Consider the following 13,416-nt stretch of genomic DNA (forward strand, 5'->3'; position numbering starts at 1 on the left):
TATTCTCATATTGAAATTTACTATTCTCACTTTGAAACTAAAATGGTGTTAAGCTATCAAAATAATAAAAATTATAAAAAATAAAACGTACAAATAAAATTTTTTTTTAAACAAAACTTGTTTATTCCAATATTGTCATTTCCATAACTAACTCTATTCCAAAATTGTTAGACAAAACTGTTCTTTTCCATTTAATATTTATCAATATTTTCGTTAAATTTTAGTCAAAGTATTTTTCCTTTTTCAAATTTATTTTAAAGCCTATTTCAATCAAAAAAAACCATCACAATTCCTTCTACTGTGTTTCGTATTGTTATAAAACGTTTTTTTCGTTTTTCTCAAAATCACTTCTGATGGAATAGGCACACTTTTGTATCTAGTCTCCACAAGTAAAGGTACTTCCTCAAGTGCTCATTAATTTTAAAATGTCAAATGACATTACCGAAAAATTGGGGCGAAGTAAAAATTATTGGGAAAGAAGAGAAGGGAACAAATAAAGAAATTGAAAAATCGGAAATTGTAGCGATTACGTGGTTCCCGATTATGCCTTAACACTTCGTGATATTATAGCCTATGATGAGATAAGATATTTGTGCAAAAACTATTCTACATTCTGCGCTAAAATTTAAAGCAAACGTCAGAAAAACATGCTCCAACGAACAACTTGAAGTTAAATTATTGAAAAACCGACAATTGAATGACCTAATTGAAAAGGAAAGGCATATGTTCTTTATAAAAATATTAATACAAACTGATCATATGTCATACTACCGAAATAAGAAAGAGGAATAAATTTATTTTCCTATGTTAAGTATTTACTCTTACAATATGTACTTAAGTTAACATTTACTCTTGCAATTAATTTCACATTTAGTTGTGGAGATACCAGGGTTGACCTTATTTATGCAACATATATTTCACATATGTACAACATAGTAAAGATCCTGCAAATCCTCGAAATGTTCAACAATATATTTCTTGGTTCCTTTCCTTTGGAATTAAAAAATAAACTAAACCTGTGCAATACTGTTCCTCCTCGTAAAGTTGATTGTCCAGCCTTTGTAATGCAATTGAGCATACGGCAACTTTGTCATGCCTAAATGTTATGTACTGCACTAAAACTAACTCAATACATAGGCTAAAATTTTCTTGTGTTTTTTTCAACAATATTATCCGTAAATATTGCAAAGATATTGAGTAATATCATTAATAAATAACTTTTTTTATTATAATTTCAGTCGGAATAAGAGACACCATCATCATCATCATCACCATAGAAACGACCAATGTAATTTTGTTGCTCCATCTAAAAGGCATTAGAAACAAAGTTCGAACATAAGCTTTTATTTATTAATTTTTTGTATTCAAAACGTTTATATTATTTACAGCTAAATGATGTATTTTACCTAAGTGTAGCAAACTAATTACATATGCAAAACACGCTTATAAAATTTGTAAATCAAATTAAACAAAGTGAAATACTGAGAGATGTGTTTTGATTAAAGTTATACATGCATGAGGTAATTTATATAAAAAATACCCAACCAGTGCTGCCAAATCTTGTAATATTTCTCATTTTGTGAAATTTGTGAAAGAAAAACAAAGCAAAAAAATCAAGAATATTTAAGGGGCTCATGTCATATGTCACTGTTAAAATTCACTTTATTAAAAGAAAAAAGTGAAGTGTGTGAGTTTTATCTAATTGGTCACTTCAATTTTTAAACGAAACCATTATTTTGGTGTAATGTTTTTTCCAAAAATATAAAAAATTGAGGCTTCAATCACATTTGTCATTTCAATCTAATATTGTCACTTTGTTTTAATAAAAGGATGCAAAAATGTTGAAATCATAAGAAATGAAAAAAAATTATTGCATTTTCGGGGCTTTCTTAGTTAAGGGTAAGAAATGAAGTATTTCTTGGCAAGGGTAAGATATAACTCACCAGATATTAATAGTATATAGAAAATCGAATTTCCAAAATGGTTTATTCTATACAACAGCATGTTAAGTCAACTCCTTCCTAGTTTGTTCAAAACACGAAATAAATTTTTTGGTGATTGGTTGTTTGCTTATAATCCCAACATTTTTTAGGATTTCATAAATTTTAGGAGAAAATGCGATAGTTACCCGAATTTTTTTAATTCTAATGATAATTCAAATAAAATATGTGAACTTTTTTGAACATACTTTATTGATTTTATAAAAAGGCTAATTCATATGCTTCTTCTTGTTTCACGGTAAATCCCGATATTTTCCAACACGTCAGTACTTATCGTAGGACTACCTTTTCGGGTTTTCGTACTAAATGTATATTGTTAAAAAATATTTGGCTCATGTTTTCTTCCTTATCATATGACATCCTGAGATAATTTTAAAAAATTGTTCCGAATCGCTGGTTGCCCCTTGGCTTTAACTTTAAATAAATCATATTCGTCGAAAGTTTTTCCATGCGTCTCTAAAGAAGATTTTATAAGACCAGTAGATATTACCTGCCGTTCTCGAAAATTTTCGAATTGATGTTACATGATTCCTTATTCGATCATTGTATTAACATGTTTGGGACAACTTCAATTTTTACTAATAACATGGAAGATGAGCATCAGACTGACGTTATTTATTCTAATTTCAGTAAAGTTTTAACTTCTTCCTCACGAAAAAATTATTTTGAAGTTAAGGCTGTAAGGTTTTCGTCAAAATTTATTGCATATATAAATTGGATAAAATTATACTTAGTGGGGACAGATAAACGAAAAATGACCCTTATTCTTACAGGGTCTTTTTTGCCGATATACCCTACAAGAATAAGGGTCATTTTTCGTTTATCTGTCCCGCCATCATTTATGCAAGTTTGGCCGAACCCCAGGGCAGTCATGAGAGCCATTTTTATTCATTTCTGTGAATGATGTGGTTTCCATGTTGAGCAGTGAGCTCCTAATTTGTTAAAAGATTTGTTAGTTAATCGTTTGATTGTTTAAAAGATTTGTTAGTTAATCGATTTTGTTCTTTAATTTATTTTAAAATTCTCACCGAATCTTTTTGCGACACTCTTTTGTGGAGTTTATTATGCTATACATGAGCCGGAAACAGAATGTTGCGCCTTGGGAATAAATATGAAGACAAGTTAGATTTAAAAATAACAAAGGACACTTTAAAACAAACGGCTACTTACATTTACAACTATGTTACTTTAAAAGTGTTAACGGTTTTTGGAATGATAGTGCATTAAGAAATTGATAGTAAATCATAAATATGGCTTTTAAAATTAATAAACATCAAAAATAATGACAATTTTTTGGTTTTTTAGATTTTATTAGGGTCCTTTTTTTTTATTGGTATGAAAAGAAAACTTCCTTTTATTCGGAATAAAATACGAAGAAAATAAATAAAAAGAAGTTTTCTTTTCATACCAATAAAAAAAAAAAAAAGAATTATGTTTCGGAAAAATTATCAACCATTGAAAAATTTTTTATTAGGGTCCTTAAAATCTTGACATAGAAATGGTTTTCGTGCTATATCTTCTGTACCATAAAAGATTTCTCAACACTAAGTGACTAAAATTAAGGTTTGAGAAAGTGGCCAAAATTCTGAAAAAAAAAAAAATTATTTTTGCTAAAGTTCGAATGATTGGTATTCCGAAACTACACAAAATACATAATCAAGTAACAAGTTTATTTTAAGTCCTTTACTAGATCTTTCAGAAACTGTTTGTTTGAACCTTCTATCTTTTTCGGAACGGAAGTTATCATCAAAAAAGCTTAGATAACTAGAAATTTCGTGAAAATTCGTTAAAATACCTGTATCTCGAAACTCAAGGGTTTTCGCACCTACTCCGGAACAAAATTTTTACCCATTTTCGACCCTCTAATTAATGGTATATGTTGTTGTATACCTTTCTGAATCACCCTGTATACTGTATATATATACAATAAATAAATAAATTTTAGTATATCTTACTGTACGTTTTCATTGCAAAAAAAGAAAATATAATTTGTGACTTCAAAAATGCAGTAAAAACGTATTTGCTACAATGTATCATATTCAAAAATGTATTATAAAAGCTCTTGACGTTGTATCATATTCAAAAATGTAAAATAAATGTAGTGGATACGTAAAATAAAAGCAGAGAGAGTAGCGAAAAAATTTAGGCTGCATTTTATATACATGTCATAAATATGTTACCAGTGTTAAATAATAAATAAACAAAAGCTAATTTTTGACAGAAAATTGTAAGCCGTCCAGTTTTTTTCTAAAATTTAGTATAATGAGCTATTTTTTTTTAAACTTTGGTAACGTTCATTATGTAAAAGCAAAAGTAATATTTTTGTGTGTGACATTACATTTTTATATTCTAATTGAAAGTTTTCAACAACTTTTGTTACATTTGGATTTGTTCTTTGAAAATGGAAGAAGCAGGGTAAACCCTTGCGATTATAAAAGCTTATTGGATCTTTTATAGGTTTGCTAATTCGTATATGCATACCATCAATGCATCCTATGGTGTTTGGCAAAGGACGGCAGCGACTATTTTCAAACCCTTCAATTATTTGTCTTTGTGCTCATTCGAAAATGACTGAAAAATACGTCATCAGGATATTTTTGAATAATTTGGTCGAAATTTATTATTTTTGGAATTTTCCTTGTTAGTTTGTTTGGTTTTACAATATTACAAAGGAGAGCACATCTCTTTTTTCTTCTTTTGTTTAAAATTTTTTTAATTTCTATTAAATTGCTGTTTTGATTAAAGCTATTGCAATCCAATAAATTTAAAAAATTCATTATTCATTTATTTTTAATTTTACTCTGAAAAGATTAATTTTATAATATTATTGTTTTTAGAAAACTGTTTTTGAAAATTACTAAACGTCAAAAAGTTTATAGATCGTCAAATTCATGTTCAAAAAGGTAGTAAAAGCTTTCGTATTTTTAATACAACGCAGTGGTATTAAAAGCTTTGCGGCGGTAGTAAAACTGTATTAAAACTGTTTTAAAACTTTTTGTACTGCATTTTTGAAGTCACAATGTAGTGTATGTAATATAACGTAAAATGTTTGATTTGTAGCTATTTAACTTTGGGAAAATTGTAATGGGGAAAAAGATAAAAATAGAATAAAATCAGACATGCAAAGACAGAAACTGCCGAATTCAATAAGTCTGTAGTTTTAATAATTTTAAAAATTAAAATTGCTTAAGGTTCATCAAAAGTAAAAAATAATAAAATATATGAAAATAGTAAAATTTATAAAAAGTAAAAAATAATAAATAACGAGAATATAAAAAAAAAATCTGATGTGGTCAGCACATAACCGACCGCATTGTGTATTGTCTAGTTAAATGAAAGTGTTACAGAATATTATAAAAATGTCTGTTAAATACTTCTTTCCAATTTTTAGGACATTAGTAAGCTTATAGTTAACATACTTAGAAAAATGTAAATTTGGCTCTTAGTAGAGTTTCGCTTTGTGCTACCCGAATTCCCTGAAATGCTCGCCATTTAGTTTCGGTAACAACCAGAACTCAAATATCACATTTCAAGAAATTCCATCAATTTGTTCTGTGGATATGGTGAAAAATGTAAAATCGGCCCGCAAATCAGTTCTCGAGCCCTGATCTTTCCAAATAAGTTATATGTTCATTGTTTTAATACGGGGAATTCATATATTAAATTTCAATGAAATCGGTTGATTATTTCTCTTTATATGCACAAAAATGTATATTTGGCCCGTAGTAAACGCCCAGTTGCTGATGCCTGATTTCTTCCAAAAGTTAGGAATTTTTGCGTATGATCGAGCAAAGCTTGTATATGAAATTTCAAGTAAATCGGTTGAATACTTTCTTCAAAATGGTGAAAAATGTAAAATCGGCCAGCAAATCCGTTTTCGAGCCCTGATCTTTCCAAAAAATTTATATGTTCATTGTTTTAACACGAGGAGTTCATATATTAAATTTCAATGAAATCGGTTGATTATTTCTCTTTATATACACAAAAATCTATATTTGGCCCGTAGTAAACGTCTAGTTGCCGATGCCTGATTTCTTCCAAAACATACGAATTTTTGCGGACGGTCGAGCTGAGCTTATATGTAAAATTTCAATGAAATCGGTTGAATATTTTCTTCAAAATGTTCAAAAATGTAAAACAGGCCCGCTAAAAAGTGAAGTTCCCGAGGCCTGATATATACCAAAAGTTGATCGATCCGTGCCATGGTGGAAACAAACTTACATATAAAATTTCATCAAAATCGGTTGAGCCGAACTTGAGATACACGTGTGCACACACAGACCGACAGACCGACAGACGGACAGACCGACAGACGGACAGACCGACAGACCGACAGGTTGCTAAAAATAGTTTATTTACACTTCCCTACTATGGAGAAGTACGTTCCCACCGAAAACTCGATATGCAAAATTTGTTGCCATCACATAACCTACCTATTATTTACACAATACGGTCGGTAATTAAGAACTACTGTCTATTTAATAATTCAATTTCTGACTATTTTTAACAGAATATATGTATAATTAAAAAAAAAACTTTTAAAACCTATTTATTCTTTTGTTATGATTGAAATTTCTAATTTTTAAAGAAAAGTTCTTTTATTCGATTATCAGAAACACTTGCAATCAAAATAGAACTTTTTACTGTTTGTTACTTTTTATGTTACTTCTCATCTTTTTTTTTTATTAATAAGTAGTCTTCAATATACGTCGGACCTATATAATATTATATCGTTTTGATATACACGCATATGTTTTTCATGTTTTCATGACACATAAATTTTACACAAATATTTGCACAACATTTCCGGTTTTTTTATAAGTTTTATACCCAATACTTCAAGCTATGGCAGAAACAAAGAGCAACATAATATGAATATTGCGTATTTAACTGCATTAGATAATTTTTATGCCTTTGTAATATAATAGTGTACAAAAAAACAATAGTGCCATAAATAAGACTGCGTATAGTCATAAACTCCTTTTTTTTAAATTCTTAAAACAGATATTAAAAAGCGGAAAAACTACAAACACAATCTACGCCTTCGACATTTTATGTGGTGCGGAAAGCATTTTATTATTTAAGTTTTTTTATTAATTTTGTTATATTAAAGTGAAGAGCTTTTTTTCTCATAGGGTACGTTAACTCAAGATATGGGAAGTAACTGTAGTGTAAAGTTGAAAACATAATTAATGAAAGAATATTTATTAAATATTGATATAAATACATAGCAAAAGAACATGAAGAGGAAATTAGAAAAAAATATATAAAAAACAATTAAATATTATTTAACCAAAACAAATTTTATAGGCTGCTTCCGGCATATTCAAAATGATGGCCATTCGACGCATTAAATTACAGTAACGATCTATTTCATAGTTGCAATTGTCATATAGGTACTGATTGCCATGTGATTTTGACGAACGCAATTTCGAAAAGTTTAAAAATTAAAATATCAATATGGTTCCGGGGTTATTAAATATTGTAACTACTGTGTGCGAATTAATAAAAAAAAAGAAACAGAGTTGTAAAAAGTATTAGAAGAGAATAAATAAAAAACATAACCTTTTGTTACTAAGTTTGATGCAAAAAGAAAAATTGCAACCGACATCTCTCATTCGAAAAGTACAGGGATATATTAAAGTCATAAGGATATTCGATGTGCAGCGTTCAATTCACATTTTCGTATGCCTAAAGCCTCTCTTAATGTAACTTATTTATTTGTTTTATATGTAGAAACAATATAACGATTACATCAATTTCTCTTTTTACAGTAACGTTTTATGCAGTTAGAGCCTTTTTATAAAATCAGAAGAGGACAATCCGCTCTTAGTTTGGGAAAACCATTTACATAACACTGTGGACATTTTTTTTAAATAATACTTACGAAGTATCGCTGCTCTCGGAATAGATTTGTTCCATCTTTGAATTCAACTGCCTACTGAAATCTAACTTAAAATAATCAAAACCAAATACTTACCATAAAAAAAACTTTGACAAACATTGATGATAATTTAGACTTGGATTACAATGACATGTGTCAGTTGCAGCGCCGAACGCTTGATAACTATCGAATGGCGATCACGTTGACTATGTCGAAAGCAGCAATATGTAGTTTTTTCTATTTTTACTATAAAATTTTAGTTCTATTTTTATTTGACAAAAATTTTAAAAACTTAATATATCAATTACCTAAGTAAAAAAGTTATTGAAAATGTTTTGGAAAAGACTTTGGTTTTTCGGATTTGAATATTTTTTTATTTTGGCAAATAGTATCTAAGCAAATATAAATTTTATCCTTTTGCATTTAGTATTAAGATAGGCCATACATACACGGGCCAGTTCAAACCCCGGTTAGATAATCATTGAAATTATATTCAATATTATAACTTAATATACAATACTTATTTATAATATACAAGTCATTTTTATAATACATATTCATAATATTAGATATTAAAAAACTAAGAAAAATAAATATGAAAAAAATATTAACAACCTAAAATAATTAATTTTTTAATTTAGTTAATTAAGGTGTTAAAAAAAAAGCAAAGATAGGCAGGCCCAACCTGTCATCAAACCTATCAATAGTGGGGAACTTTAACCCAGCCTAAAACGCACTTGGATGGTTATAAACTCCTAACACTAATCAAACTGACTAATCATTAGTTTTACTCTATAGTGCTTTTGTGAAGGAAAGCACGGAGGTGTTGCCAAAGCACTTTAGCTAATTCGTGAGCTCTCGTTCACTTCAGTCTTTTGTCCAAATTCTATCCCCTATAAGTCTCGACATTTACATGTTGTTCCAAACGTGCTCTGTCTTTCATGGCACAGTTCCTTATTTCCTCACTTACTTGGGGGACACCCAGATCCCTATGAATATCACTATTGCGCACATACGAGCACCCACCATATTACGAAGGACGTTGTTCTGGAAAGTTTGCATTTGTTTGTTGTGTGTTTATTTGGCACAACCCCATAGCTTTAAGCTATACGTCCATATAGGCTTTATCATTTGGTTATATATTAACACCTTATTATATGTTGACAATCCAGACCCACGACTTAGGGGCCAATAGTTTTCTCTATATGTGTTTTCTAATTCTATTTTTTTCTTTATATGTTCTTTCCGTCTGAGTTTGACAACAAAAGTCATACCTAGGTATTTCGCCGTGTTTTGAATTGATATTTTAGCGCCATTCAAACTCAATTATGGTGGGTTCAATAAATTTTTGTTTGTGAAACTTACATGTATAGATTTACTTTCATTTAACCTTATTTTCCACGTTTTTGCTCCCTGTAACTTTTTTGTCGATTCTTCAACCCTTGATCCCACTGCAAACTTTGCTGTATTATAGGCAAACGTAGCCAAAGTTACACCTTCTAAATTTAGCAAATAGCTTGTATAAAGCACGTATAATACAGGACTAGAATACTTATTACTGTTAAAAACAATTTTTCGAAAAGTTTTGATATCATTGGTAGTAGAGAAATAGGTCTATATGACTTTGCCTCATTTAAGGGTTTCCCCGGTTTTCCTATCATAATAACTTCCGCTACTTTCCACACCTCATAATAATTTCCGTTACCTTCATACCTCAGGTTAACTGCTGTCTTTCCAAAAAAGTTATATGTTCATTGCTTTAATATGAGGAATTCATATATTAAATTTCAATGAAATCGGTTGATTATTTCTCTTTATATGCACAAAAATGTATATTTGGCCCGTAGTAAACGCCCAGTTGCTGATGCCTGATTTCTTCCAAAAGTTAGGAATTTTTGCGTATGATCGAGCAAAGCTTATATATGAAATTTCAAGTAAATCGGTTGAATACTTTCTTCAAAATGGTGAAAAATGTAAAATCGGCCAGCAAATCCGTTTTCGAGCCCTGATCTTTCCAAAAAATTTATATGTTCATTGTTTTAATACGGGGAATTCATATATTAAATTTCAATGAAATCGGTTCATTATTTCTCTTTATATACACAAAAATGTATATTTGGCCCGTAGTTAAAAGCTTAGTTGCCGATGCCTGATCTTTCCAAAAAATTTACATGTTCATTGTTTTAATACGGGGAATTCATATATTAAATTTCAATGAAATCGGTTCATTATTTCTCTTTATATACACAAAAATGTATATTTGGCCCGTAGTAAACGTCTAGTTGCCGATGCCTGATTTCTTCCAAAACATACGAATTTTTGCGGACGGTCGAGCTGAGCTTATATGTAAAATTTCAATGAAATCGGTTGAATATTTTCTTCAAAATGTTCAAAAATGTAAAACAGGCCCGCTAAAAAGTGCAGTTCCCGAGGCCGGATATATACCAAAAGTTGATCGATCCGTGCCATGGTGGAAACAAACTTACATATAAAATTTCATCAAAATCGGTTCAGCCGAACTTGAGATACACGTGTGCACACACAGACCGACAGACCGACAGACCGACAGACGGACAGACCGACAGACCGACAGGTTGCTAAAAATAGTTTATTTACACTTCCCTACTATGGAGAAGTACGTTCCCACCGAAAACTCGATATGCAAAATTTGTTGCCATCACATAACCTACCTATTGTTTACACAATACGGTCGGTAATTAAGAACTACTGTCTATTTAATAAATATTAATTTGGAAAATCTTTTCTGACTATTTTTAACAGAATATATGTATAATTAAAAAAAAAACTTTCAAACTTTTTTTTTTTTTATTGGTATGAAAAGAAAACTTCCTTTTATTCGGAATAAAATACTTTTTTATTTTTTGCTATTTATATTTTTTATTCCGAATAAAAAGAAGTTTTCTTTTCATACCAATAAAAAAAAAAATAAAGTTGGGTCAAACCAATGGTTTGTATTGTAGCACTTTTCCCTTCAACAAGTGAAAATTCTGCTTTTAAATACGGTCTATGTATACCTATCACACTATTAAAATTATTTTCATTCATATACGAAACTATTTCTAGGATTGCATATATTTAGGATGACGCATATATGCAGTCTTTGAAATAAAGCAAAAATTAATATAAAAAGGGGTTAACATAATGTTCGATTTTAAGGGTTAATTGTGTGAGTTAAGAAAAATAATTATATTTTTTAATTTCACGGAATTTACCGTTAGCTTTTTGCGTTTATAAAAATTTGGAAAAGCTTGCGGTTTCGGAAATATAAGGTGTCAAAAATTCAAATTTTACGAATTTCAAGAGGTGATAACTTGAGAGGGGGTGGAGATGGAAAAAAATTTTCTTCTAAAAAATGAACTATTTATTAATATCTAAAAGCTCCTAAAATTTCAAGCTTCTACAGTCTGGGGTCTAGAAGAAAAACGACATCAAAAATTTGGAAAAAAAGGACTTTAAATAACGGTAAATTTGAGAGGCCATTTTGTTTTTCTTAAGTTGAACTATAGTATACCGCGCAAGGGGAAGCAAGCCACTGCCTTTCTGCGTTTGCAAAATTTCAAAAATGCTTATGGTTTCATTGCAACAAATATTTAAAAAAGGCCATTTTTAGGGTTTTGGGGGGGTATAACTTCTAGAGGGGGGGAGATAGGTAAAAATTTTGTTCTACGGAAATAAGTTTCTAGTGAAGATCTATGTACGTATTAAATTTCAGCTTTCTATCTTCAAAGGTGTAGAAGTTTTGTAAACAGACACACGGACAGACGGACGGACGGACGGACGGACGGACGGACGGACGGACGGACGGACGGACGGACGGACGGACGGACGGACGGACAGAGTGAAACTAATAAGCACTTTTTTCAAAAAATTTTTTGGAAAAGTGCTAAAAAAAGAATTATGTTTCGGAAAAAGTATCAACCATTGAAAAATTTTTTATTAGGGTCCTTAAAATCTTGACATAGAAATGGTTTTCGTGCTATATCTTCTGTACCATAAAAGATTTCTCAACACTAAGTGACTAAAATTAAGGTTTGAGAAAGTGGCCAAAATTCTGTAAAAAAAAATTGCAATCGAAAGTACGTGCTTAAAAAAAATTGAAAAAATAAAAAAAGTGAAAAAAAAAAAATTTATTTTTGCTAAAGTTCGAATGATTGGTATTCCGAAACTACACAAAATACATAATCAAGTAACAAGTTTATTTTAAGTTCTTTACTAGATCTTTCAGAAACTGTTTGTTTGAGCCTCCTATCTTTTTCGGAACGGAAGTTATCATCAAAAAAGCTTAGATAACTAGAAATTTCGTGAAAATTCGTTAAAAAACCTGTATCTCGAAACTCAAGGGTTTTCGCACCTACTCCGGAACAAAAGTTTTACCCATTTTCGACCCTCTAATTAATGGTATATGTTGTTGTATACCTTTCTGAATCATCCTGTATACTGTATATATATACAATAAATAAATTTTAGTATATCTTACTGTACGTTTTCATTGCAAAAAAAGAAAATATAATGTAGTGTATGTAATATAACGTAAAATGTTTGAGTTGTAGCTATTTCACTTTGGGAAAATTGTAATGGGGAAAAAGATAAAAATAGAATAAAATCAGACATGCAAAGACAGAAACTGCCGAATTCAATAAGCCTGTAGTTTTAATAATTTTAAAAATTAAAATTGCTTAAGGTTCATCAAAAGCAAAAAATAATAAAATATATGAAAATAGTAAAATTTATAAAAAGTAAAAAATAATAAATAACGAGAATATAAAAAAAAAAATCTGATGTGGTCAGCACATAACCGACCGCATTGTGTATTGTCTAGTTAAATGAAAGTGTTACAGAATATTATAAAAATGTCTGTTAAATACTTCTTTTCAATTTTTAGGACATTAGTAAGCTTATAGTTAACATACATAGAAAAATGTAAATTTGGCTCTTAGTAGAGTTTCGCTTTGTGCTACCCGAATTCCCTGAAATGCTCGCCAGTTAGTTTCGGTAACAACCAGAACTCAAATATCAAATTTCAAGAAATTCCATCAATTTGTTCTGTGGATATGGTGAAAAATGTAAAATCGGCCCGCAAATCAGTTCTCGAGCCCTGATCTTTCCAAAAAAGTTATATGTTCATTGCTTTAATATGAGGAATTCATATATTAAATTTCAATGAAATCGGTTGATTATTTCTCTTTATATACACAAAAATGTATATTTGTCCCGTAGTAAACGCTCAGTTACTGATGCCTGATTTCTTCCAAAAGTTAGGAATTTTTGCGAATGATCGAGCAAAGCTTATATATGAAATTTCAAGTAAATCGGTTGAATACTTTCTTCTAAATGGTGAAAAATGTAAAATCGGCCAGCAAATCAGTTCGCGAGTCCTGATCTTTCCAAAAAAGTTATATGTTCATTGCTTTAATATGAGGAATTCATATATTAAATTTCAATGAAATCGGTTCATTATTTCTATATACACAAAAATGTATATTTGGCCCGTAGTAAAAGTCTAGTTGCCGA

General features: G+C 29.8%; 1 protein-coding gene across 6 annotated transcripts in view; it reads left to right on the plus strand.

Annotated features, from left to right (window-relative positions):
* LOC129616487 (uncharacterized) overlaps positions 1–7,348 on the plus strand; it is a 29,146-nt gene extending 21,798 nt beyond the window's left edge. For 2 of the 6 annotated variants that reach the window (XM_055532135.1, XM_055532137.1), the window contains exons 12-13: positions 1,239–1,520; positions 7,311–7,342. In XM_055532135.1, the coding sequence (XP_055388110.1) occupies positions 1,239–1,320 (82 nt within the window). In that variant the 3' untranslated portion in view covers positions 1,321–1,520; positions 7,311–7,342. Of the gene's footprint in view, positions 1–1,238; positions 1,521–7,310 lie in introns of all 6 variants that reach the window. The other 4 variants (XM_055532138.1, XM_055532139.1, XM_055532136.1 and 1 more) reach the window with 3 other exon arrangements.
* Positions 7,349–13,416: the final 6,068 nt, after the last annotated feature.

This window comes from Condylostylus longicornis, unplaced genomic scaffold (assembly GCF_029603195.1).
Source record: "Condylostylus longicornis isolate FDR11 unplaced genomic scaffold, ASM2960319v2 ptg000226l, whole genome shotgun sequence".
Lineage (NCBI taxonomy): Eukaryota > Metazoa > Arthropoda > Insecta > Diptera > Dolichopodidae > Condylostylus > Condylostylus longicornis.